At 36.3% G+C, this 27,440-nt stretch overlaps 4 protein-coding genes and 1 long non-coding RNA gene across 6 annotated transcripts in view; 1 reads left to right on the top strand and 4 right to left on the bottom strand.

Annotated features, from left to right (window-relative positions):
* Positions 1–246: 246 nt before the first annotated feature.
* LOC309492286 overlaps positions 247–27,440 on the bottom strand; it is a 169,124-nt gene continuing 141,930 nt past the window's right edge. The window contains exon 2 of the long non-coding RNA XR_014203503.1: positions 247–1,417. This is a non-coding gene — a long non-coding RNA (uncharacterized lncRNA). The remainder of the gene's footprint in view (positions 1,418–27,440) is intronic.
* Positions 4,530–10,713, bottom strand: atp6v0d1 (ATPase H+ transporting V0 subunit d1). The gene is made up of 8 exons (XM_082161174.1): positions 10,497–10,713; positions 8,697–8,868; positions 8,278–8,456; positions 8,005–8,084; positions 6,434–6,511; positions 6,151–6,327; positions 5,888–5,965; positions 4,530–5,761 (listed from the first exon to the last, which is right to left on the bottom strand). Exons 1-8 carry the CDS (start codon positions 10,621–10,623, stop codon positions 5,600–5,602), a joined length of 1,053 nt encoding a protein of 350 aa, XP_082017300.1. The 5' UTR covers positions 10,624–10,713; the 3' UTR covers positions 4,530–5,599.
* agrp (agouti related neuropeptide) lies at positions 13,988–15,759 on the top strand. Of its 2 annotated transcripts, XM_082162687.1 has the most exons (4): positions 13,988–14,026; positions 14,180–14,351; positions 14,853–14,932; positions 15,286–15,759. In XM_082162687.1, exons 2-4 carry the CDS (start codon positions 14,237–14,239, stop codon positions 15,466–15,468), a joined length of 378 nt encoding a protein of 125 aa, XP_082018813.1. In that variant the 5' UTR covers positions 13,988–14,026; positions 14,180–14,236; the 3' UTR covers positions 15,469–15,759. The 2 variants fall into 2 exon arrangements, with proteins under 2 accessions (XP_082018813.1, XP_082018814.1); XM_082162688.1 differs by lacking the exon at positions 13,988–14,026 and having other exon boundaries at positions 14,167–14,351.
* LOC309491099 (chymotrypsin A-like) lies at positions 17,057–21,900 on the bottom strand. The gene is made up of 7 exons (XM_082160543.1): positions 21,765–21,900; positions 21,540–21,643; positions 21,375–21,454; positions 21,134–21,212; positions 17,714–17,894; positions 17,358–17,491; positions 17,057–17,269 (listed from the first exon to the last, which is right to left on the bottom strand). Exons 1-7 carry the CDS (start codon positions 21,814–21,816, stop codon positions 17,108–17,110), a joined length of 792 nt encoding a protein of 263 aa, XP_082016669.1. The 5' UTR covers positions 21,817–21,900; the 3' UTR covers positions 17,057–17,107.
* LOC309493520 (chymotrypsin A-like) lies at positions 24,866–26,587 on the bottom strand. The gene is made up of 7 exons (XM_082162675.1): positions 26,500–26,587; positions 26,261–26,364; positions 26,063–26,142; positions 25,867–25,945; positions 25,570–25,750; positions 25,214–25,347; positions 24,866–25,098 (listed from the first exon to the last, which is right to left on the bottom strand). Exons 1-7 carry the CDS (start codon positions 26,549–26,551, stop codon positions 24,937–24,939), a joined length of 792 nt encoding a protein of 263 aa, XP_082018801.1. The 5' UTR covers positions 26,552–26,587; the 3' UTR covers positions 24,866–24,936.

Below are 27,440 nucleotides of genomic sequence, written 5' to 3' on the forward strand. Positions count from 1 at the left end.
ATCTGCATCAACTATCCATCAATTACTATTCCTTACACTGCCACTGATAGCTAACGTGGCAAAAAAGGACCAAATTAAACAAAATACTGGACCCAAGTAGTGTATGTCCAAGAGTTGAGAAATCTGGCATAACAGAGAGAAAAGCAAAGAAAATTCTGAGAAAGAGTTCAGATTAATAATGCTAGTGGTGTCCTGAGGCAAGAGTTCAGCCAATTCCAAAGAGGAACTTTTTTTTTTTTAAATGGAAAAGAAACAAAAAAATGTTTCACACACAAGTCAACCCTTGGGTTGTGGTGGGGTGTTAAGGACAAAGGGCAGGAGATTGTGCCATTCAAAATAGGGAACAATAACACACCACTACATCAATAAACACTGTAGGTCCATCCAGCATTACTTCACAGCTGCAAGATTTTCCACTCTAACACTTCATGTTGTCAGCACATTTAGCCGTACTTGAAGTACTTGTATGTAAAACTGATATTATGATTAACGTTAGTGAGTGTCTGGCCTGCTTGCAACAAATTTCAGTCTGCTTAAAAGCTTAGCATTTCAAAACCTTTGCAGGTGTGCCACAGGCAACGGTTCTCACTTGCCAATTCCCCTCAGGAGTGTGGAGTGCTGCACACTGTCTCAGCGCTGCAGATGTTAAAATCCAGAACAGGACGTTTGCCAACATCAACATACTAAGTTCTTAACACTGAGCATACTTGGATGGAAAATGGTAAGGTTTGTGCTGGCCAGATACACTAGGCTGAAGTAGATCCAAAACCATAATTTGGCCCTTGTCAAAGTCGCTCAGATCTTTATTCCTGTCAATTTCTCCTGATTATGAGAACTGACTGTTTGCTTACCATCTAATCTATCTAGACCTTAATTTGTGGGAAGAATTAAGGTCACAGTGCCAATAATTTAGGACACTATAGCCCCTTTCACACAGAGATTCCGGAAAATACACGGATAAAGTGACCCGGGATTTGACCCGGGTTCGTTTGATTTTGGTTCATTCACACTGCCAGTGATTTTCCAGAATCAGAGCGTGCGTTCACACACAACCCGTAAAAATCCCGTAAAGACATGTGACATCGATGTGACTTGTAATGTCTCAGCAGCGTCTTATGAGCTGCGATTTCTCTCTCGAGAAACCACGCTTGTGCATTTTTTTTTTTCTCTGATTCGATCATAAACTTGCGCATTACGCACAGTTTCACAGCTGCCGAACGATCCCGGCTTCAGCGTCATCACTACGACACGGCATTATTACGGCTTTTGTTCACACAGCACGCGTTCCGGGACTGAACACAGCAATGTTACTAGGTCCCCAACCCGGCATCAATCCCGGGTCGTGTTTGCGTTCACACAGAAGGCGTTCTGGCAATTTCCCAGCAATTTGCCGGGATCATCGCGCTGTGTGAAAGACCTCTCTACTGAAAGATGCCCAGGGATCCCTACTCAGTGCTCACCTGTGTGAATGCCATTGTCCTGCTGCAGGGAGGCTTGAGGCCTGCAGATGTGGCCAGAGCGATAAACTGCAATGTCCGTAATGTTAGACACATAAGACAGTGCTGCAGGCAAACAGGAAGGACACTTGGTCATCCATGCAGTGCCAAACAACCATTTATGCTCTCTATGTTCCCTCTGTTTGTTTGTTTTCTTCCGGAACTGTGGGACACAATTACATTGTAAACAATGTACAGCACATTTGTTCCCAGCACTTGCCAGTAGGACATGGGGCCGAGTTGCCGGGGCATTTGTCAGATGGCAAAGCAAGATGAGGGACACAGAGGGGCAAAGGACACCATAGGACACACATGCCCATCTAATACAGCGGCCTTTGTAAGAACTACATTGATGGGGGCTTAATGTTTAGGCTGTGTTAATGAGTAGAGAATGACCTGGGGCAACTGTGGCTACACGTCATTAATTTCATCCACACAAATAATTAACAGTTTGGCAACCGCTGCACAAGTAATTAAACAAACAATTAAAACAAATCTAAATGATGCTATTCTTCATGTTCACTTTCGCAGAATGCTTTTGCAGAAGCTTTGCATAAGCATAGGACTGTGTAATGTCATTTAATGTGCAGTGACTATAAAGCAGTAGAGATACAAAGACTGCAGCGTTTTACAGATGCCTATATACGTTGCTTTTGTTTCTGTCTTCTCAGTCTGTTTGTAACTGTTTGTAAGTACCGGTCAACGAGTACAAGTCTGCATACATCAGTCCTTGACTTCTCTCATTCACTGCTTGACAAGGGCCCACAAAAACATCATTAGCAGGCTATTTTTGCTCATCTGGTTTCCAACAGAGATCTTCTTGTCAAAGAAAAAGCCCATGGAGAAGAAGCTGCCCAGTGCGCTTGTAATAATGCCAGTCAAATCCCAGGGCATCAGTGAGTGTTGTGTAACCAGAGAACCATTTCCTGCAAGTGCAAAGGAACACATAGGCTACTTGTAACTACACGTACATTAATAAAATGTAAGTATAGCTGTGTCTGCACCCTGCATTTGATGCATACTCATTTTGCTATGCATCTTCCTTTCTTCACCAGGAAGTATACAAAGATGAATAAAAAAAATAAAAAAATAAAAGACTTAGTCTATTTGAACCTGAATTTCCAGTGTGATCGTTTTTCCTGTATAGCAGGTGACATTGCATCACAGTTGCTTTCCATATTCTCAAAATAACTTTATTTCAGTATCTCATTATAGAGCTAACCAAATGTGTGTTCTCCTGGGTACATGGGAACACCGTGACTTCCACAGAAACACTAAAACTGTTTCCTAGTATCAGCAAAAAATAACCAAAGGCGTCTCTCTGAACATCTTAACATCATGGGTGGAGAGGGCTTCATCCTGCTGAATTGCAGGGATTCGTAATCCAATTAGAGAATACTGAACATGCTCTTAAAGGCTCTGTGACAGTAAGATGTAGGTCTACTGTTTATTACTCTTAAATAGAATAGTAAAGATGTTGCATTGCATGAATTTTAAGGGGTGGTTCACCCAAAAATGAAAATTGTGTTATTATTTATGTTGTTCCAAACCTGCATGCATTTCTTTCTTCTACAGAACATAAAAAAATCATATTTTGAAGAACGTTGGTAACCAAACAGTTTTAGTGACCATTAACTTCCATTGTATAGAAAGAAGAAAAAAAAAGAAAAAAAAGACATTGAAACATTTCACAAAATATCTTTTGTGTTCCACAGAAGAAAGAAAGCCATGCATGTTCGGAATGACATGTTAGATGGTGTTCCTACAATGCAAAGGTGATGATCCAACAGTAACTTTGTACATGTATCACCTAAACAAAATGGACATAAATCCCATAATGTTCCATAAATTCACCTCCATTATTTCATTCAAGTCTGGGACTTCCATCGTATACATCAAACTGCATTAGATCTGGCTAAACCAAACTTTTTTTTATCACTATTTGCTGAACAAGATTAAACAGGAATACCACATACTGTAATAGAATGAACTCCACCATAATATTACAACATTAACATTGGTCAAAACAGATACATTGCATATTTATAACTCTACTAAATGAAAATGGCTTGGAGCGTCTGAAAGATTTATGCATTTTCTAGGAGTTGTGTGGCAACAGGAGGAGGAACTGTTTAAACTTATTGTGCTCTTGTCTTGGCTGCGGTGACGTGGCTGCTAAGATAATTTGCATTCATAAAGGTTGCTAGAGTCCAAGCCATTTTCGGTCTTCTGATCCGCAATAGGTCCAGAGCACTGTGGAACTAAAAGGCTGTGATTGTTTGCAGTAATTAAGCGTTTTTAATGAGGCCTGGACCATAATGTTTTAGCACGTAGAAAGAACGAGGATGGGGTCATCAGTGAGTGATCCAAAGCCCCCTCAAAAAAAAAAAAAAAAAAAAACATAAGTTCATCCAAACAGAAATACAAAACTCAACGAACTGCGTGGGTGTTTAGAACATCACTAAGATACAATTTCTTCTCCAGTGTTTTAAAACACAGATAACCAGCCATTCAACTACATGTTCAAACCACATCTGGTATTTACAAAAGACTGAAGCTCTGTCAGTAAGCGGTTGGCACGTCCTTCACATGTTTAGGTATAGCTTAGCTTTTGGCAGAGTAGCCTACAGCAAAACAGCATTAATGCAAACATGGCATCATTAGCCCCGGAGGCATCTCGTGGGTTTTGGCAGACACATCTTCCTGTCAACTAGAACACCACATGCTTAAACAGGCTAATTATCTTTATAAAGAATATCTTTAGGTTGTGTTAGAAGGTACAGTAAATCCTTTTGTGTTCAGCTGAATGTCCGTAGTAAAATTTACATTTAAATTCTAAAGCTCATGCTGTAGCCAACTTCCAAGCCAGTCTGCACATGGTGATGAAGGATTTTTGGGCTCTTTGCACCATCTGGTGGTGGCTAATGTAACTACTGCTAAATCAAGCTAGATATCTCCACAAAATGCAATAGTGGCTGTTTTTCAATCCTCTCTTTTTCTCTTAAAGATAGAATAAAACATACAAACACAGAATTACTGTATATATCGTGTATGTATGTATATATATTAGATCACTTAAAACACAAACATTATGGTTACAACAGTACAATAGATTTTACATTGCAAGCAGAGGGCAAGGTCTTTCTTAATACTAGATCCATTAGACCTCACCAATTCAGCTTTCAATCATGAATTATGATCTACTCCATAAATTATGTCAGCACAAATTTTAGCACTAATTTACAAACAGCAAGCACACAATTCTCATTTTAACAAACATACATTATGAAGAATCTATACACACAAAAACATTTTCGTGTAAATCCCCCACATTTCTCTTTTTTATAAGGATAATCCTACTGTTCCGTATTCGTGAAACACATGGAAAACTATTTCTCTGTAAATCAATTATAAATCCATTCTAACATAAACCGTGTTGTTGCATTGAATCCAACAATTTACACAAAAAGGATTTTATGTAAAATGTATACTGAAATTCATTCTGCTTGTTCCATGAATAAGGACAGCAGTCTAGATTAGCAGTGGTTCTCTAACCCTCATCAGATGTGGATACTGGATCCTCTAAGATCCCGAGTTCAGGGAGTTTATAATCTGAAAATGTACATTAATTGAAAAAGTATTCAATGCATGAACAATAATGATGGAATGCGTGTTTTCTTAGCCTTACACAGGAAGAGTATGATAATAGATCTCTCTTTAGTTTTGTGTTTCACTAAAACATAAATTCTCCTGTTTTCCTGTAACTCCCTGCATTTATTTACTTGCAATGGGCTGTGATTGCTTTCTAGGTGACCTTGTTACACAGTCAATATTATGAAGCAAAATAACATTTGACTACTTTTATAAAACTTTTCATTTAAAAAATCCTAAGTTTTGAGAGGGAATGCAAACTGCATTGCTTTGTCTGTCAGACAAAAACAAACAATAATTTACTCTAATAAAGACAATCACAATGAAAGGTAAGAGTGGCATAGTGCAAGAAACAGGGAGGAGACAGAATCATAATTTTCAAACCTTAACATAACAGAGCACAGTTAATACATGCCATGTGGATCATTACTCAAGACTGATATTATGTACCATTAGAATATGGGGATGTAGTTGTCAATCTTAGCCCGGTGCCTTTGGGCGATACACTCTGCAATCCACACAATGTTCCGGCACTCTTGTTCCTTCAATTTGACATAGGCATAGAACACGCTGAAATGAAACTGATTCAGGAAGGCCAGCTTATTAAGTTTCACCTGCAAACACATAACCAACATTTTCCCATTAGTAGAGGACTTTCAAAAGAACACATTTGCCAACATCAAAAAAATCCCTCAATTACATAAGGTTCAATGTAGTAGCATTCTCTCTGTAATGCTGACCTCATGTTCAAAAAAGCGATCCTCAAGGGTTTTGTCTCCTGGGTTGCTTCCAGCACCCTCAAAGAGAAGCTTGTATTCCTGAAGCAACATGAATTCAGTGTTAATCCTCAAATCATTTTGGTGGCCAAAAATACATGAACTGCACATCAAAACAACTCTTATAGAATTAAAAGTTCCAAAAATTCTGAACATTCTGTCATAATTTAATCATGCTGTCTATGAAGTGTTAGTTTGAAGCCATTTCGGTGTACACAGATACCTACAGGGTAGTATTCAGCCACAGCTTTGACCTGCTCGTAATCATCTGCGCGGGCTAGCTGTGCTAGACCCTCTGGGTAGAGCTTGCCACAGTGAGGGAAAAGTTTCGCTCGGTCTTCTTTGGAGAGCTCCGTACCAAAGGAGTTAATGGTAATGATGAAAGCCCTTCTGTCTGCCTCAAACTGATACACAAACAAAGCTTTGCTTTAGTTACTAAAAGACTGAAACGTATCAATAACCATTAAAAAATCCCATCAGAATCTTTTTCATTGTACTCGTATTACTCACCTCCAGAATTGGACACATGGTGTCTGCGGTTGTTCCCCCCAGTGAGGAACAGAACTTGTAGAAAGCTTCGAGATATGCCTGGAGACACAGACAGGAGAGATCAACCACAGCTCATGGTTTCAAGGTTAAAGGCCAGACAGAGCACAGAAATAGAAAGAATACTGACATATTTTGCTGGTCACATGCCCAGCACTTTTGAATCCTAATGACCTTATTGCTATTTTGTTGTTATTATCACACATTTTTCCATCATTATTTCTTGTGTTCATCTTATCTTACCTTTTTTATCTACTATTTATATATTTAATGGACAGTCTAAGTAGCTGACCAGGCTTACATTTCACTGCAAGTTGTATTCTGTAGATAACCGTGTATGCGACAAATTAAAAAAACTTGAACCTACTGTATAATTTTTTCTGCTCAACAACACTGCTGTTCAATAATGTTTTTGCAGCCAAGCCTTGGCATGTGCCTATACAGAAATCAACCTACCCTGAAAAATATTCAGAGGAGTAAATATGGTAACAACTAGCCCCGGTCTCCCATACATATGGGTCAAAGTTAGATCACTACCCGCACATAATATCCAGACAACACCAGCGAGTTTCTGTGTTTAATTAAAGAGGGGGTGAAACACTCAGTTTCAGTCAATCTCATGTTAATCTTGAGTACCTATAGAGTAGTATTGCATCCTTCATATCTCCAAAAAGTCTTATTATTATTAGTATTAGTTAAAAAGCGAGAATACAGCGAAGAAATCCCAAAACTACTGAGCCCTGCTGTAAAGCAGCACTCAGTAGCTTCGGGACTTCTTCGCTGTATTCTGGCTTTTTGCTCGCAGGTTTCTCTCTAGAGCTCCCCCCACAGCTTCGGAATAGATATTTGACAACACTGTTGTAAAAACTCGTTGTTGATTCTCAGACACCTGAGGCTATAGATCAACGACATCAAAGCAGATGGGACGTTCTTTAAAACGTCTTCTTCATTCGGGTTCGGACAGCGTGAGGGAGCGCAATAATGACAGCATTTTAGCAGATTTCTTTTGGCCGTAAAGCAATTGTTTACATCGCGAGACCTGATATCACGCAAGACTTTCTGACGCAGCGGCCGGCGGCCCGCCGGCTCAAAGTTGCAAGTGCGTATTTTCCGCTCACGGGCACCAGGGGGGTGCGAAACGACCACCATTCAATCCGAAAATAAGTAATATAACCATTCCAATGACTCCGAAGCTGTTCAGTTAAGGTAAAAAAGTTACTTAGTTCACCTTTAAGGAAATTCCGCCGGATCTGACGTCACACATGCCCATACTCGGAAAAAACTTTCCGAAACTTGTGACAAACCGGAAGGAGTATTTTTGGCACAGAAATACTCCATCAAACGTACAACTTAATTTTAGAAATTTTGTCCATGTTTAGCATGGGAATCCAACTCTTTAACAGTGTAAAAAACTCGGTATGCATGAAATAGCATTTCACCCCCCCCCCCCCTTTAAGCATATTTGTTATGTCATGAGAAAATTCCTAATGAATGTTTAAGATTTACATCCCTGTATTTTCCATCGCAAGGCTGACCTTGTAAAGGGTGTTGCGAATTATTTCAATGTTCATCTCATCCAAATCCTGCTCAGAGATGCAGTCCTGAAAGAAAGCAGCTGAAACAAACAGAAACAGTCTTTAACTGTGATGTGGGGATGAGCACTTTGGTATTATTTAGAATATGTTTAGAGATTTGTGAATGCTTAAAAAAATCCAGACAATAAATGACAAGATTTGCAACTCAGTGACTTCCTCTAGCCACAAAACTTGTGATTCATGAGTTCATTTTTCATGTCAAGATTGTCCTACCAAGTGGTGTATCCACCAGGATGGCATTATAGAGCTCTGCTGGAGTCTGGGCAATGTTAACGGCCTCCATCTGTTCGAAGCTGCCAAGTGGATGGCACTTGGGCACCAGCTCAGAGATGGCCCGCTGATGCAGAGTTCCAGTGATCAGCAGGATGACGTTGTCAATCATATAGCTGTATCTGAAAAAGCAGCAAATAGCAGCGGAAAATAGCTTAATAACGGGTCCTGAGAGGTGAAATATTTTAAAACATAGTGATTAGTTTAAAATCGAGCAGATAAAGCTATCAAAAAAAAATGTCTTGGTTATGAATATTCACTAAATCCAATACATTTGTAAAATACAGCATTATATTTGACACCTCGTGTTGTGAATTGGCAGCATGGTTTGCTTATGCTTTTTGATATCTGACTGCACTCACGTGATGAAATCCATGAAGCTGGCCAGAGGCTCATAAGACTGGTTCCTCATATGGCGGAACTCAACCACCATCTTCTCTTTTAGTTTGTCATCAATGACGGAGACAGTGAGGGGGGAGGCTTCATTGGCCAGGAAACTTCCATAGTCAGTGCTCTGCAAATGAAGCTTCAGGTCTGAGGAGAAATACAAGTGAAAACTTTAATTGTTTAAAAAAAAACAAAAAAAACAATGATGATGATGAATTTATCTGTAAACCCAAATTCTCATTCTTCAATGCTAAAGGGTTGTGCTCGAAGTGATTTATATATACAGTAATCTCGGAAATGTTTTTACACAGTTTCCAGTTCCCTAAAGCACAAGCAAAAATTCCAAGTGAGTCACTTCCCATTGATTCTTAAAAGGGGGAGACAAAATGTATTCAATTTCTAAAAACATTACATTCATTTTTGGGGTTATTTTAAAAGTTCTTTAATTGTAAAGTGTAAAATATAGGCGGTAATACAGCACAGGTTGAAGGATTTTAAACTGTCCCAAATGGAATGTATCTGGCTGAATTGATCAAATAAATTAAGCAAAGTTTCTTCCCCAATTTTACAAAATACACATAAGTTGGAACATCAGCAGAAGCAATTTGGGAGCTAGTTGGATGGATATTTTGCAGTTTCTTAAAATGTACTTTACTTATATTTGTTAGGGAGTTTTCAGGGAGTGACAAAGCTATATTCCAGTGAATACTGTCAACATACTTGTTCCAGTAAAATTTTCATCTAGAGGATGTTTAAATTAATTTATGCAGCAATTGATTTAGATGTTTAATATTTTGTTTTTCATGAAGAAGGCAAACTCCATCCAAACAAATTTGGTCATAATTGGTTTTCTCTCATTAAAGCAATTTTTTTAAGTTATTTTTTTTTTAATAAGTGGAAGTAATTTGCTGACGAGTAAGGTCATAAAAACCAATTATACTGCCATCAGCACAGGTTGAATGAGAATATGCCTTTCTTATACTGTCTATGGAATATGCCCATCCTACATAGCTGACGTCATGACATTATGTATCACATGACCAGCACCATCAACTATCATTCCTCAAATGAGACCTGTATCTTTCGTTAATTACAAAAATTAAAATAAAAACACATTTATCCCGATCATTACTTTAAACGGATCAAAATCGATTACTGGCCGGTCTTAACAATTTAAATACGACGTTGAAATCACAACCGAGGATGCTCCGGTAACCATCAATCCGTCAGGTTAAACGCAGGCCTTTAAAATTAATACTGTACATTACATTGCATGTTTAAAATCGAGCCGCGGTTTAAACATTTGCGTACGATCATGTAAAATAAATACGTAAATATACAGATCAGAAAATAGCTGATACATTGAATGTGTTGCTGAAAGCACCACAGTTAGCATGTATATTTATTGCACTTAAATTAAAAAGTACGTTAACATAATATAATGATCAGAGGACTTAATTTGTTTACTTAATGTCAGAGCAGAGGAACATGGGAAATATAAGGATGTAAAAACTGAACTTCGCCAGCTGAAGGGGATTTAAACGCTCGGAGGATCTGGGCTGGCTAAAAAAACAAGCTAACTGACATTAGCTGTGCTGTTTTATGACGATTTATGAACGAGATACCACATCAATGATAAAATACGGTTTGCACATTTAAACGGCAATACATGTCAAAAACGACACGCAACTGCATGTGGAAATATCGAAAATGAAAACGGACACAGACCAGATAAGTTAAGCTAGCAGCCTAACTTACACACAAATTTGACTCACCTTCTAGAGTTTCACATTGAACAAGGTTCAAATAATCCGCCTGAGATAAAATACCAGCCTTAAAACCTCTCACCAGCCCCTCCAGATAACCATTATCCACATTAAAATATAATTCAGAGAAAGGCATGGTGAAAAAATAAGACTAACTGTGTACTAGCTACAGAAAAAGCAAGATGTAGCTCTGCAGTCGCTGTCCGATTCGTGAACGATTTGTTCTTCTGAGTCGAATCATTTTAATGAACCATTTGAGCAGATTCACAAAACAGTTCTGAATGATTCAATGAGCCGAATATCAGAATTTCTACAAATACTGGATTGTTTACAACTTGATTGTATGTCAGTTTAATCTACAAACATACGAAACCGTTTGTTTGAATAAAAAATACACCCGAAAGGTGTAAAAAAAAAAAAAAATGTTTATTATAAATGCAAATTGTAATTTCGAAATGAATTTTTGTATTATGAGCTGAACCCTAGCTGCAATAAACTAAAGTGGTACATAATAATACATAATAATAAATAATCATTAGTACAATTTAATCGAAAAATAGCTAGTAATAAATAGCAATAGGTGTGACGGAAAACAACACTTGAGAATCGTTTTGAAGCAAGAATCTTTACATCTAACGGTTCGAAAGAACCGATTCATGGAATTGAGTCCGACTTCCCATAACTGAAGTTGCGAATACCCGGATGAACACACACACTCATGTGACTGAGCATCTGACCATCAGACCTTAAAAACTGATCTCAGACCATCCCTACACATAGGGATTGGGGTCCCGCGGGTGGGGTTTTACACCTTTTCTGCAGGTGGGAGAGTGGACGGTCAAAAACTACGGCACGGGTCCCGTCGTCACACAATTTGCCGCGTAACAAGAAAACAGTCAACAAAATGAAGTTCACCGCAGTCGATCAGTAACGATCTCTTCCTCTATAAACTAGGGCTAGGCCAAGTGATTCATTATTTAATTAATAATTTATTTTCATTTTGATATAATTAGCTAGGCTACATAAACATATGTATATCCTATTTAATAACCATCCAAACAGAAGCAAGCAACTCAAGTCAGTCTGGGCTGTGCTGGACCTCAAACTCAAAAAAGATTCCACATTTATTGTTTGTTTTTTTAAATGAATGTTTTGATGTAAATGTTTTGGTTGTCCTTCAGCAAAATTCTTTTTTTAAATTATATTTATTATATTCCCATTTATTTGTATTTATTTATTTATTGTTTATTTGAATAGGGACAGATACAAAATAAACATAGATTATTACAAAACAATCCAATGCATGTATCACAGTGTTTATAGCCATGGCTAATTCGCAACACCTGTCCCTAGAAGAGCTTTTAACAGTCAAGTTAATGAAGTAATAAAAATAAGGTTACAACGAATTTACAGCAAATACAATGAAATGTCCAGAAACCAGTTAGCACCAATAAATATAAGTATAATAAATAAACACATTCACTCGAACTCACACAGATGCACACCTCCCATACACCCAGCTACACATCTCATATGGCATGATCACACTGCTGCTGCTCTATGAACCAGGCTTTTGTTTTGTAAAGGTGGACAGTTTAGTTAAAGTCTTTATATTTGTAGGAAGCCAGTTCCACAGATTGGCTCCTTTCACAGAAAAAACATTTTGGGCAAAAGATGTTTTACAAAATGGAACTTTACAGTCTCCACGTGTAGCCACTCTTGTTGATCTGGAGGTTTCCAGCCTGTTCACAAATTTACAAAGTGGCTCAGGTGCAAGTCCAGTCAGACATTTAAAAAACAACTTTATGTGTCTAAAATTAACAAAATTAACAAAATTTAAGATTTTATGTTTACTTAAAATGTAACAATGATGGAATCGAATGGGCTTTTTATCTAAAATGTTTAAGGCACGGTTATAAAGCCTCTCAATAGGCTTTAGAGTAGTTTGGCTAGTCTGGGACCAAACAGTGGTGCAGTACGACAGGTGGGACAGGATCAAAGTGTTCAGAAAGACATGAGCACATCCACCATCATTACAAATCAAATATGTTTCTTTATTTTTTCATTATTTAAAGCGCACTGGAGTTTGAAAGGCAGTAGGCTATGGTGCACTTAGACCGGCTTCTGAAAGAGAAGTACACTGAACATTGCACGTATGCCATCCTATAAGATAAATGGAGAGATTTGTACAGATGATGTTGCTCACCGGAAGATTAATTAATGTACATTTTGGAAAATGAACAGATTTCTGTGAACTCTGTGCCCTCTGATAAATTATTTTTGCTGCAAACTTAAATTTTGATAAATTGTCTTTCAACGAAAACACTCAGTCTATTATTTGTGTTTTTCCAGAGAGCAGGATATGAACTGAAATCATCTTAATTCAATATTGGATGCATGGCTAAAAGCATGTCATGGTATAAAATAGCATGCAGCAAACATTTGTTGATGAGAAGTTGTCTGACAGTTAAGCATTGCATACACACTTGATGTATTTATTTATTTATTTTATTTTATTTTTTTAAAGAGAGATATTTACCATACATTTGTGTCTACTTCGTCCTAAACCTAATAGATCAGTCTTTCAATAAATAAACCAACAATTCTGACTTGACCTGTTTGTTTTGTACAAAATTATTTGAATAACACATATGTTTTTGTTAATTGCACTTACTATTTTCCATTTATAAACAATTTAGACCAATCTGACCTTAAGTACTGATAAGTACTGAAGTCCTTTCTCATAAACAATTTATTTCCACACAAATGGATGCTGTATTGCGTCATCAGCAGTAATTCAGCAGGATGGAGTCATCAGCTGGTTATAGATGTATTAGCTTCATAATGAAGTGTTTCCTGGTCAGTCTTGAGCATTAGCTATAGGATGAGCATGAAAGATTATGAGCAAAATCACAAAATTAAGCTAAAGATCATTAAAAGTGTGATTGTGTCAAACAGTGTCAAAGGAAATGATGCTATTATGAGAAACATCACAAAATTAAGCCAAATAATGAATTAATATGTACTGAATACATATACAATTGTGTACATTTAAAAATGTACAAACAAATATGCCAAATAAATATGCCAAATAAGCATCAGATTAAAAATAAGCATCATTCAACTGATTTTTGTTCTGAGTATTGGTTCAAAATGCAGAACCATGTTTCAAACCTACTGAGCTTCACTAACTATGAATTTTTCATACTCCTCAAATGATTTCATACATTTAAAATAAACTGACGTTTTTAAAATCTGAAATAGGTGTTACATTTTTTCTTATATTTCAGCATTTTTGTTTTATTCTAACATATTACAGTAATATTCTTTCAGACACCATCATCCAGGATATTCTGTTTGTTTATTTTTTCCTGACTGCATGGGCAGTCATGTATGTGTGTGTTGCTTTGTGCCAAGCACAAGAGACCACACCTCCATCCACTGATCAGCACCATGTGTCCCTCACCTCCCACCTAGAGGAGCCTTATAAATCAAGGAGTCTTGTGCAGACACTCAGCCTGGGACGTGGAACGCTGCAGGTAGGTCAAACATAACTCACACATGTGCAAACGGTACATACTGTAGGGCAAAAACATAGTGCAAATAGAAAAATACACATCTTCTACTTGCTCACAAACATATACACAAGACTTTTCAATCTGTATTTTCTTGACTGCTCTCTCTTTTTTCAGTGAATACAACCAGATCATTAAAAGTGTGGCTGAAGTTTATCTTGTTTTTGAGTTTAAATGATTATGATGCTGAACACAGCCATCTTCAGCTGGCTTTTGATAAATGTTATGGTGATGGCATCACATCCAAACCTAAGACGTAGTGAACACTCCTTTGCTCTTTCTGACACAGGTAAGGTTTCTAGACTGATGTTATTTTCCACACACACAAAAAAATGTTGTGTCTTTTCTATTGATCTTTTCTGAGATTAAGATTTTTGTTGTTATTGTTAACATTTTAATGTGATTTCATACACTACAAATGTTCAAACATATCTTATATGGGATATTTTACCAGACTTTTTCTTTTTTATTCTAAAATGTGAAAAATACTTATTATAAATAAGTGGTAGGTTTGTCCAAACATATTATGTTTGATATGTATGTGTATATATTTAATGTGTTTTGATAAATAAAATAATTTCAGTTCTTAAAGAGGACACTATTTTGTCTAGACATTATCTTTACATTTTGATCAGTATAGGGAGTACAAAAGATTTTTGCAAAAATTATCAGTACTTCATTGTGTAAATCCCAGTTAGCATTAAGTGTTAAATTAATGAATTTCAAATTGGATACAATAGACTTCTTTAAAAAAATGATATTTGGCACATTTGTGTTTTGCATGTCACAGACGTACTACCTATACTGGAGCACCTTGAAAGAAACTCTGCAGAAGAAAAACTGCTAGAAGACCTTGGATCCTATGATGAGGTGGTTCATTTACATTTGGTTTTCACATTTAATATCATGTGACTTGGTACGCCAAATGACAGTGCTAAAAAAAAATTCAAAAAGTTCCTTCCATTTAAATTTTTCTTTTATTTTTTTATCTTTTTTTCATGTTTTACTTTTAATATCTGATCCGTTTACAATTTTAATATTGGTTAGTTTTTACTCTAAAGCATAGCCCACATTCCTATGTAAAGCAGTGCATTGTTCAAATGGTTAAGGTGATGACTTGGATGTTCTGATATAATTTAACATGGTATTTGGTCTGAAAATTTTGAGCGCTATAACATTTTTCTCTGTGTTGACGTATTTTTGATTCGTTGCCATAACCACAGGATCTGGGAAAAGCTGTACGGCTTCAGAGAAGAGGCACCCGTTCCCCCAGCCGCTGTATCCCTCATCAGCAGTCCTGCCTGGGCCACCACCTGCCCTGCTGCAACCCCTGCGATACGTGTTACTGCCGTTTCTTTAAAGCCTTCTGTTACTGCCGTAGCATGGACCACAGCTGCAAAAACTAATATGCATAGAGCCAAATTCTACCCTGAAATGGCTAATGGTGGCTTAACGTTTACAGTTTATACAGCTATAGCATGTATGTGGATAGTGCAAACATACAGCCTTACACTATCCACAGAGATGTTTAATATAGACCAAATATAATGGTTAATAATGTGTTAATAAAGCTGCACAAAGCATAGAGTGCACATTTGCTCTAACACTAACACATTTTGCTATAACACTTTTATTGCTGCAGTTTAAGGTGTAATTTTATTGCAATTTTAAGGTCAATATCTACTCATTGCCTGAAATATTTTGTATATATGCATTCAATAAACTCTTATTGCAGATATGAAGAGTATTAACTAAAGAGCAATAAAACGTATCAAACCGCCTGACATCGAAATTTAACCACCAACTGCACAGCACACATACACTGAGAGGCAGAAGAAAAACTGAGGGGAAATAATAATTATCTATGCTTTAAAAAAAAGGTTACCAAAAAACACATGTGTAACAACACACCAACACGGAGTATTTTGCAAAACAACGAGAATAAACCAGTAAGTAGCACAAAAAATAAATAAACACATGATATCGTATGTCCAGAAAAGTGAGGAAACGAAATACTTTTATTTCTTATTTACTTTAATTAAATTGTTCATTTAAACGAAAACGGCGTTTTTAGGGCCTGCAAATGCAATCTTTTTAATAAAGCTTTCAAAGTGCAAGATTTTAAAAATGATACCGCTATTGTCTACGTCTAAACTACAAAAACAAAAAAAAACAAAAAAATTATGAAAACAATGATGTCACACGCATGCGTTTTACATGTTCAGTCTATTGGAGCACAGTTTTTCTTTACAAAGTGACCTCTCCAACTACCAAACAGAGCCCTGACAACATGATATACAGTATATTGAGTCAGGGTGCTTCTTAAAGGGAAAGCTGCATCAGTGACTAGTGAGTGGGGAGAGGATTGGTTAGAAAAAAAGCAACAAAAGCGCAGCATTCATGGGAACTTCATAAAAAGCATTCCAGGATCTACCTCATTAAATAAGTGTGTATTTAAAGCAAAGGGTGGGTGGGTATTTAGAAGAAGATCAAATGTAAACTAGTTTTGATCTGTTAAACATTTTGGTCACTATATTCACAGTAATTCCCATAATTCCATTTGTGTAATGTCGGTTCCCCATTGTCAGAGACAATATTTAAAGGGCCCACAAGATATTTCTGGTTTTACATTTTTTTTTATGTACAGAAACTATGAGAGGCAATAATATAAAAATTAAATAATTAGAATAAATTAAAATAACAAAAATCCATAATTCCATAAGTTTAAATAATTGCATTTTTTTTTATCTTCTTGCCCTTAGAATTGTGCAGAGGCCCCTAGTGGGTCCCTGCCCCCTGTTAACCATTGTGTTATGATGTTGTTTTGACTACTTTATGATTATTCTAAAATGGGGAAAATAATAATAATAATAAGGAATGAGCAAGTGTGTCTAAACCCTTGACTGGTAGTGTATAAATAAATCTGAAAAATAAAAAATATATTTTTAATATATAGCCTTTATAATAATTAATCCAAGAAAGAGGAACAAAAGGTCATGTCATACATCTTTATTAAAGAAAATAAAGACAGTATTCATGGCTGCTTTAGTTAGTAGCAATGGTCTGGTCAACCCAGGCACGGAGTTTGGTGACACGGGCGTACACAGCAGGGGTGGAAGTGGAGCAAGTGCTGCTTCCCCAGGACACGATACCAACCAGAGTCCAGACTCCATTCTTCTCACAGACCAGAGGACCACCAGAATCTCCCTGTAAAACACAGAGGTAAGTCAGATCTTTACAATCTTCAAGAGCTTGGCAAATAGAAAGGTAATGTGGAAAATCAAGAGAGACTCACCATGCAAGAAGAAGCACCAGAGGCTCCGGCACAGATCATCAGATCAGTGATGTTGGTTCCCCAGTAACGCTTGCAGTCATCATTGGTCAGCAGAGGCAGAGCGGCCTGCTGGAGCAGGGCAGGGGTACTAGGGGCTGAAAGGACAGATTGGCAGAATTTTAAAAGCTTTCAACATAGAAAATAAATCAGGACAGGGCTCCAACTCAAGTTTGACCTTCTTAAACCATAAAAACTGAACAAACGCTATAATATATATTAAAACAAAAATAAAAGTTTCATCACTGTAAATGTAATTTTTTTTTAAATATGCAAAAATGATAAAAAATGCTGAAATGAAAAGAGATTCTGAAACTCACCATTGTACCTGGTCAGGCCCCATCCAGAGGTCACACACTTCATGCCTCCAGAAAAGTTGTCACTGGTTTCAGCCAGACACACAGGAGACACGTGAGTGTTGATCTGAGCAGGAGTGGCCAGCTTGATCAGGAGGATGTCGTTGTTGATGGTGTAGCTGTTGTAGTTAGGGTGCTTGATGGACTTTGGGAAGAGGATACAGATACGTCACCATTCCAATTTTAAGGTAGCAATCAGAGGAAACACTCTCTTGGGGTTTCTATTAAAAGACTACCTTAGAACAATGGTTCTTGTAGGATATTATGCGAGTGTTTCTAGCAGTGCTTTTCAACAATTGGGAATCTGTGCCACTGCTGCTGAATCTTTTGTGAAAAGCAATCATATTACCTAGGTTGTGAGTGTGTATTTGCAATCTGTATTGAATGTGATGTAATATAATGGCGAAAGAGATAAAAAATTGGGGCTGTCAGTGAAAATTTAACAGATGTCTAACCATAGCCCTGGAAGAGATGCAGAGGCTACGCAGTACGCATACAACATGTCAAAGACACGAAACCAAACACTTCACTGTTGACTTTGCTTACATGATGGAATATCATACATTTCGCAAGTCATTTCGGAAAAAAATCTGAGACGCATCTCTCTGTAGGCAAGGGCGTGGTTAGTTTCCAACTTCCAATATAAAAAATTCATAGGAAAATTCAACTGCAGAAGTACACCTGAAGAGGGCAGCACTCAGACGTTTTTACACCATATATTGTAGAATTAAAACACTTTAAAACCAAATGTCAAAAAAATTACTTGAATCAATGAACAGCATTAATAAAGCCCCAGTCTTACAGATCATTAACTAAAAAAAAGTTGTTTTAGGGTTTCGTTACCCTTTAATAGTAGGGGGGATATGGTTACATTTTTGTTTTTTTCCTGCTATTTTCGTCTTCCGGGTTTAAAATCGAGTTTAAAATTCGGTGTGGTGAACAAATGAGTCCTATTGAAAAGATGAGTCCGAGCTTAGGACCCCATTAGTATGCCAGTAGTATGCCTGATCTAAATCTGTTCTTGCGATAACTTGTAGCTAACGTGAGGTGTCTGAACTGTTAATAAGAAAAATAGTAATATACACAGATAAACATTATTTGATGGTTCTTTTCATTTAAAAAAAAGTGTACTTCTAACATATTGCGCTGATTATTACGATAAAAAATAATGACATAATTATAATTGCATTACGAATTGCTGTGAATACGGTAAGGCAGTATCAGGGCAGTATAAGCTCAGGTAAAGCTTAGCTAGCATTCATCGAATAACCATAGCGAATAACGTTAGCTTTATGCTATGCTGCTATCTAAGCTAACTAAAAAACACACTAACAACTTTGATGACTCATCGGTGTCTCATAATTATTCATGAGACTGAGTTTTCTTATCCAATGAGAAGACACTTTTTCTTAATTACTCATGACACCACGTGGATCTATCCAATGACAAACATGTCAAACAACTGTGATATCGCGCAGTAGATGAGAGTGGCAATCATGATGGGACGCAGGTTTTTGGTTTCATGGTGCAAAAGTTCCAGTGCGTTGCATATCTTTCCCCGCGATGCTGCCAGGGCTAGACTCTGGCTGCGGGCGGTTGGTTGGCCATCAACCACGGACACTTCTAAACTAGGCCTATGTGTGTGTAGCAAGCGATAACTGGGGAATGGTGGACTTCGGCCTTGTTCAGGTTGAGTCTTCCAAGTGATGGGGTACAAAGTCCCGAGGACTTTTCTATCCCTTCAGAGGTGTGTGTGTCTAAAATGTAACCCTGACCGTTTTACTTCACTGTAAAAAAATGTGGCTGCGATTAGTTATAACAACTTAAAATTTGTTGAGATAACTTAAATATCCAACTTAACTAAAGTTAACTTAACTTAATATTTTAAGTCAAGCATGAACAATTGTTAGATTTTAAGTTGTGATAAATAATCGGTAGCAATTTTTTTTACAGTGTTGCCTTTTGTTAAATAAGCACTCGTTATTAAAATTTTGATATTGTCTTTTGTTAAATAAGCACTCGTTATTAAAATTTTTATATTTCGATAATACCTCAATTGTACGGAACGTATGCTTAAATCGTGCAAATTTCTATGTCACTGTCCATCTTTACTATGGGGGGTGCGTAGATCTAGGTTACGTACGGAACGTTTTTTTTTCATTTTTCATTTGTATTAATTTTTATTTATTTTTTAAAGGAAAAAAAGGAAAATTAATTATTTTCAAATATATGCATTTATAATGTGTATAACAAATATATATTTTATAATGACATTATAATTATACATGTAGCCTACATTAATATGTTTTAAATACAATTAAGATTACTGTAGGCTAATATATGTAGCAGGGCATTCAGTTACTTTTGAAAGGACAAAAATAAGGTGTCAGTGTATTTCATTAGACTTTAACTTTGCCAGCTATAAAAAGAAAATCTAGCATTTCCTCACGTTTTACCATTGATTTTTAGTGACAGTCGATATGCATGGGCCACTGGCCGATGACAGTCACCCCCCCCCCCCCCCCCCCCCCCTCAACCTCTCCTCACCCCTGCCGTTATTTATTTATTTATTCTCGAATGTCAAATGCATGAAGAATGTTTTGCATGAGCATCATCACTGGTATATCGTGAGCTTAGAATTATAAGGTTCTATCTCCACTTTTGGTCGAAATTGAGTTTTTGACATAATCTGATCCATTAGGTGTTTATTAATGCCTGTGTGGTGTTATTTTTGTAAAAAAAAAAAAAAATGTGTTAGTAGCTATTAATAATTAATCAAATAAAAAGGTTCCATTTCACAAAAACATAAACCGAGTTGGGATTATAAGGTTCTATCTCCAGTAGATTCAAAATCCAATCAAAATCAAAAATCCAATCAAGCTGTGTGCTTGTATTAGAAATATATAAATTGATTAAAATCAATGGTTATATACATTTATTCTTTGAAATGTGGGGTTTTATTTGTAAAAGTGGAGATAGAACCTTATAATTCCAAACAGAATCAGAGCTCTCAGAATTATAAGGTTCTATCTCCATTTGGGCCATCTTAAAAAATCCCATTTCCAAATGTGCCAGGATTTTGATATTCTATCCTCAAAGTACCTGTAGGGTGATGGTCTTGTTGAGCTATAATAGTAGATTATACTACATAACAGTTTTGCCAGCTGGGATGTAAAAACTTTGATGCTCAATATCTCAGAACTATACCCTAAACGGAGAACCTTATAATTCTAAGCTCACGATATGTATATATTTGTAATAAATGAAGCGAGTTTGCTTTATATTTATGTAGTGAATTTGGACGGGGGCTTCCCACTGGCAAAACAGAATTCTACAGGAAATACTGCGATACTGCGGTAAAATAGATATTGAGGGTCTACACACCTTTCCAACGGCAATGGTCTGAATGGCCTCACCATTGGATGAACGATCATGCTCACCCAGGACGACGCGGTGAGAGGTCCTGTAAAAATATATATAGAGAATCAAAACGGTAACCCAAAATCTTTGGCAGCAGGACAATAGGCTATAAATACCATATGAAATTTAATGATAACTGAAATTCAAACTTATTCCCCAATTGATCCTTATAGGCATTAAGGTTTACTTTTTAATACTGTCTTACCTGACATTGCAGTGAGCAGCAGTCACAACCCACAACTCGTTGATCAGAGAGCCACCGCAGAAGTGGAAGCCAGTGGAGTCCTGTAATAAATTTAAAATGATGAATTAAATGATTAAATCTTTTGAGTTAGCATTAAAAAAGCATTGTTATTCACACCAGTTTTACCTGCAGAGACACCTGCCAGGGCCAGGAGTGAGGACGTGCCTCCTCACCATTCACAATCCTGGCGTAGCCAGTGATAACAGGGGGAACGGCAGGAACGCCACAGCCTAACAGACCAAAAAATTGCACCAAAGAAATTGAACAGATTCATGGATCCTGAGCACAATTTAATAAAGGTTATCCAGGCTTAAAGGCTGGTATCTTATTATAAGAAAAACAGGATTGTACCATAGGCTGCACCAAAGAAGGCGAGACAGGAGAGGATCCACAAGAAGGCCATTGCTGCACTTGAATATTGTCTGCTCCTCTGAGGGCTTTATATAATCAGTCCTCATTCATATGCTGGACGTCTTATCGCTCCACTGTGGGATATTGTGCACCTTGCAAAAGAGAGTTTTTTCCACCCCTACGAAAGATAATGCCCCCTCCTTCTGGTTGCATTAAATCAGCTGTAAATCTTTCATTGCTGTTTATGCATCATGCATGTTTATGCATTTGACAGACTTAAACTGCATTGAAAGTAATAATTTAATCAGTTTGTGCATCCCCTGGTTGTTAAACCCTTGACCATGGCGTTTCTAACACCTTGCTTGCGCTATACTGTTGGAACTACAGAAATACTTGCCAATTACCCATGAAAGAATGCCCTTAACTTTCACTGATTCACAATGATTGAAAATTTAGAGAATTGATGGCATTCATATACAGTAACATGCAGGTTATATTGTATGAATGCTGTTAATTCTCTCAGTTTCACAATGATTGAAAATTGCTCTAATATTATCTTAAATTTCTCAGTTTCATGCAAAACATTTCTTAGGAAAGCTGTACTCAGAAAAGTGATAACCTCCATGTTATATGAATGAATATAGTTAATAATACCTGTGTGGTGAAAATGGCTATGGCATGTTTCACATGTGAGCTGTTACTTTTTTCTTATTTTGTGTAATATTCTCTGTTTAATAGACTGCACAATAGCTTCCTGTAAGTTTAATTAGAGGATTTCATATTTTGCATTTATCAAATAAGCTTATTGAATGAATTTTTTTATTTTTCTCCTCTACTTTTTGTTGCATAACAGACCTTTTTCAAAAGTCATTACGTTGACTGCAATAACCCTGACCTGAATAGCTATATTTTCATACGCACTGATAAAGCCGTGTTCCTGGTTTCAAGGCCTCTGTGTCCACATCTGCACTGATTCCCAGCTCATGTCTATTTAGGTAACCTATTCCACGTATGTTCATCAGTTCAGCTGTATGTACTGTACATAAACATACTGCAACCAATTTACTTTGCACTGATATACATAAGATCAAATATTCCAAAATGCGAATATTATGAGATTTCATTCAAAGATAATCTGAGCTTGTTAGAATATGTTTTTATTCATAAGTCATTTTGTATTCAGTCATCTCAATGGCAAAAAAGTGTCCCAATCAACCTGAATTCAGCCCTATATTTAGCCCTATATTTATTCATGTGGTACTCATTTTTATCCAAAGAGTTCTGAATGGGATTGAAAATGCAGCAACATTAGTGATTCTAAGGAAGCATGCAATATTGCTTATATTGCTTAGAGAAGTAAGAGTTGAAAAGGAGAGGGGAGAAACAGCTCAATTACAATAAGTACCATTCCAGTAGCATTTTTTCGATGTTTTAAGATTTATTGGATTAATAGTTAACATTAACTGTGTTTAAATGACTTTATTGGGCTGATATATTCACAATTGCACAGCCAAAACTTATAAATCCTCATGACAAGCACCCTTATGATAAAGTGTGAAATTTGGGTCTGTCCAAAGCTATTGGGTTTGAAGGGGGTTAGAGTGGTAACAGTGTTTTTTTGGGTTTTTTTTTTTTTTTTGTATTCAGTAACATTTATTAAATTATTCTATGCTTTTATATTTTTACGGAAGCCCTGAACTACGGAAGCCCTGAACCGCAACGTAAAAAAAAAAAAAATACGTAAAAAAAAAAAAAAAAAATACGTTAAAAAAAAAAAATATGTAAAAAAAAAAAAAAATGCTATCATTTCGAGATTAAAGTCGAAATGTTTCGAGATTAAAGTCGAAATGTTTCGAGATTAAAGTCGAAATGTTTCGAGATTAAAGTCGAAATGTTTCGAGATTAAAGTCGAAATGTTTCGAGATTAAAGTCGAAATCTTTCGAGAATAAAGTCTTCCGTAGAAGTTGTGTGTGTGCTTGCCGTTATTTCACATTGCCGCACAGGCATTCATGCGTGTGTGTAAATACATGCGCTTGTGAAGTCGAACTGCCGTCTATAATAGACACCGTACGTTCTGGATACATTTTAAGTGCATCATTCTGTATCCAATCATTTGGCCGGATCCCGTGATTTCCTCAAATATAATAACCACTGGTGGTTGAGGAAAGATTCCCTGAAATGATTGTAAAGCGCTTTTAAGTGTAGGCCTACAGTAGACATATGAAAGCGCTATATAAATGCCTCATTCATGCATTCATTCATTCATTCATAAAGCTGGATATCTTGATCCAGTCTGACAGTATATTTTATAAAGTCCTATAGCCTAATGTCATGTTGGTAGACCTGTAGAATATCCCTTTGTTGAAAGCCCAGATAAAAGTAAAAAGCTATTATTTTGTGTAGATCCAGTTTACATACACACACACACACACACACACACACACGCACGCACACGCATGAATGCCTGTGCGGCAATGTGAAATAACGGCAAGCACACACACAACTTCTACGGAAGACTTTATTCTCGAAAGATTTCGACTTTAATCTCGAAAGATTTCGACTTTAATCTCGAAACATTTCGACTTTAATCTCGAAACATTTCGACTTTAATCTCGAAACATTTCGACTTTAATCTCGAAACATTTCGACTTTAATCTCGAAATGATAGCATTTTTTTTGTACATAATTTTTTTTTTTTTTTTTTTTGCGTAATTTTTTTTTTTTTTACGGATTTTTTTTTTTTTTTACGTTGCGTTTCAGGGCTTTTTTTTGCATAGTTGTTCTATTCACAAATCATTCATTTCATCACGTTCATTTAAAAGAGCTCCAGGCATGCTTGATTAAAACATGATTTCTTTTGATTTCGAGATGATCTACTAGTTGTTATTATTACTTTATGTTATTATATACACATTTGTCATCTCATCTGCTTTTGCAGAAGATATAACAGGGTCATTGCACTTATAGCAGTTTCGAATAATTAATGTTCTGATGAATTTGCAGTTATTAAAATGATGTTATAAGAAAAATTCACTCAAACATATTGAAAGTCTGAATTACAAAGTTATAAAAAAAAAAATCTACAAAAAACACAAACAGGTTGTTTTTGTTTCAAAATAAAACTTTATTGATGAAAATTATGAGCAAGAACTACTATATAAACATTGTGCTTTAGTTTGCAGCAATGGTCTGGTCAACCCAGGCACGGAGTTTGGTGACACGGGCGTACACACCAGGCGAGCTGGTTGAGCAAGTGCTGCTTCCCCAGGACACGATACCAACCAGCGTCCAGACTCCATTCTTCTCACAGACCAGAGGACCACCAGAATCTCCCTGTAAAACACATAGAAGAGTTTGTAATCAAAACATTTATCTATACATGTAAGACGAACTTTCATTAATCATATAGAAACACATAAATGTCACATATATTTATTTGGGAGCTCACCATGCAAGAAGAAGCACCAGAGGCTCCGGCACAGATCATCAGATCAGTGATGTTGGTTCCCCAGTAACGCTTGCAGTCATCATTGGTCAGCAGAGGCAGAGCGGCCTGCTGGAGCAGGGCAGGGGTACTAGGGGCTGAAAGGACAGATTGGCAGAATTTTAAAAGCTTTCAACATAGAAAATAAATCAGGACAGAGCTCCAACTCAAGTTTGACCTTCTTAAACCATAAAACCTGAACAAATGCTTTAGTATATATTAAAACTAAAATAAAAGTTTCATCGTTGTAAATGTAAATATTTTTAAATATATGCAAAAATGATAAAAATGCTGAGATGAAAAGAGATTCTGAAACTCACCATTGTACCTGGTCAGGCCCCATCCAGAGGTCACACACTTCATGCCTCCAGGGAAGTTGTCACTGGTTTCAGCCAGACACACAGGAGACACGCGAGTGTTGATCTGAGCAGGAGTGGCCAGCTTGATCAGGAGGATGTCGTTGTTGATGGTGAAGCTGTTGTAGTTAGGGTGCTTGAAAACCTTTGGGAAGAGTACAGCAATTCTTATATTCAATGGCAGCAGTTTTCTCATCTCTCTGTTTAAACCTTGTCTCAGTGGTTTAGGTATGATACAGAAAATATGAAGAGTCAACACACCTTGCCAACAGTCATGGTCTGAATGGCCTCAGCATTGGAGGAACGATCATGCTCACCCAGGACGACACGGTGAGAGGTCCTAAAAAAAAAAAAATTGAAGTTGCGCCGATTTATTTTACGCAATAGAGAAACATACTTGTTCTGAAATAATAGTAGGTAAAAAAAAAAAATCATTTTAATTTAAATTTTGTCTTACCTGACATTGCAGTGAGCAGCAGTCACAACCCACAACTCGTTGATCAGAGAGCCACCGCAGAAGTGGAAGCCAGTGGAGTCCTGCAATAAAAAGATTGATTTATTTAATTATGGATGTTTTAGCCAAGATATATGTTTGTTTTGTTAAATGTGTTTATATTATCCATATGTCATCTGTTAAAATTATGTCTGTTTGTACCTGCAGAGACACCTGCCAGGGCCAGGAATGACGAACTGCCTCCTCACCATTCACAATCCTGGCGTAGCCAGTGATAACAGGGGGGATGGCAGGAACGCCACAGCCTTGAGAATAAAAAAACATTTGTAGAAATGTTCATACAATTCCAAGCATTCTGCCCTTGATGGGTATGTATTAAAACGGACACTTTTATTAAAAAAATGTAATCTGTTTTACAGAGGAAAAAACCAGCAACAAACCATAGGCAGTTCCGATGAAAGCAAGACACGACAGAATCCAAATGAAAGCCATTTCTGAATCAGGGCCATCTCACCAACGTTTGAGGGTTTATATACCAGTCCTTCCCACACATTTACATATTTTGCAACATAAATTTGCTGACACATTTACTTTGAGGTTTCACCTATTATCAAGATTGTAAGTATTCCAGAAACCCCATAAAGGCATCATATAACTCATCAACTTATCATTAAATAATATGAACTTTTTTAATTATCCTAAATTTCCAGATGCCTGAAAAATCCCAAGTCCTCTTCATCTTTATTACCACTTCTATAATATGTTTTGTGATTATTAATTTGCAAAACAAAATCCATATTTAAATCATTATTTTTGATAATTATATAAATAAATAATAGAACTAATATAATTAAATTATATATATATATATATATAAAATTTTATTTTATTCTTCAGTTGCAAATGTGTTTTCGTAATGGAATCTATGAATAAGAAGTTATGTTAATGCTTTTGCCAAACAAAAATATTAACCAAACCGTTTTGGTTACCATTAAGTTCAATGTAAAAAAAAAAATAAAAAAAAATAAATGGAAAAATAAAAAAATAAATAACAAATTATATATATATATATATATATATATATATATATATATATATATATATATATATATATATATATATGTTTTACAGAAGAAAGAGTCATACAGGGTCATGAGGGTGAGTAGATGATGACACAATTCATATTTCAAAAAAGAGAGTCAAATTAAATGTGAACCTTCCAGTGAAGGATTAGTTGGCAAAATATTTAGTTGTTTATGTTTTTTAATTATTATATTCCTAAAAAAGAAAACCCGATCAACAAATAAAACAATTAAAATTAATTAAACAGTAAGACATTTTTTTAAAATAAAATAATAAAATAAAATGATAAAATTAATAA

Source organism: Leuciscus leuciscus, assembly GCF_965113295.1.
Source record: "Leuciscus leuciscus genome assembly, chromosome: 2".
In the NCBI taxonomy this organism is placed as follows: domain Eukaryota; kingdom Metazoa; phylum Chordata; class Actinopteri; order Cypriniformes; family Leuciscidae; genus Leuciscus; species Leuciscus leuciscus.

Bases quoted from the DNA above. Each gene is read 5' to 3' on its own strand.
- atp6v0d1 (XM_082161174.1), bottom strand. From the start codon at position 10,623: ATGCCTTTCTCTGAATTATATTTTAATGTGGATAATGGTTATCTGGAG. The intron at 8,869-10,496 runs GTGAGTCAAATT...ATTTCTCCTCAG, and splicing joins TCAATGTGAAACTCTAGAAG to ACCTGAAGCTTCATTTGCAG. The intron at 8,457-8,696 runs GTGAGTGCAGTC...CTGCTTTTTCAG, and splicing joins AGCTTCATGGATTTCATCAC to ATACAGCTATATGATTGACA.
- agrp (XM_082162687.1), top strand. From the start codon at position 14,237: ATGATTATGATGCTGAACACAGCCATCTTCAGCTGGCTTTTGATAAAT. The intron at 14,352-14,852 runs GTAAGGTTTCTA...TGCATGTCACAG, and splicing joins CTTTGCTCTTTCTGACACAG to ACGTACTACCTATACTGGAG. The intron at 14,933-15,285 runs GTGGTTCATTTA...CCATAACCACAG, and splicing joins ACCTTGGATCCTATGATGAG to GATCTGGGAAAAGCTGTACG.
- LOC309491099 (XM_082160543.1), bottom strand. From the start codon at position 21,816: ATGGCCTTCTTGTGGATCCTCTCCTGTCTCGCCTTCTTTGGTGCAGCC. The intron at 21,644-21,764 runs GTACAATCCTGT...TTGGTCTGTTAG, and splicing joins CTTCTTTGGTGCAGCCTATG to GCTGTGGCGTTCCTGCCGTT. The intron at 21,455-21,539 runs GTAAAACTGGTG...AATTTATTACAG, and splicing joins CCTGGCAGGTGTCTCTGCAG to GACTCCACTGGCTTCCACTT.
- LOC309493520 (XM_082162675.1), bottom strand. From the start codon at position 26,551: ATGGCTTTCATTTGGATTCTGTCGTGTCTTGCTTTCATCGGAACTGCC. The intron at 26,365-26,499 runs GTTTGTTGCTGG...TTTATTCTCAAG, and splicing joins TTTCATCGGAACTGCCTATG to GCTGTGGCGTTCCTGCCATC. The intron at 25,946-26,062 runs GTAAGACAAAAT...TTTTTTTTTTAG, and splicing joins GCTGCTCACTGCAATGTCAG to GACCTCTCACCGTGTCGTCC.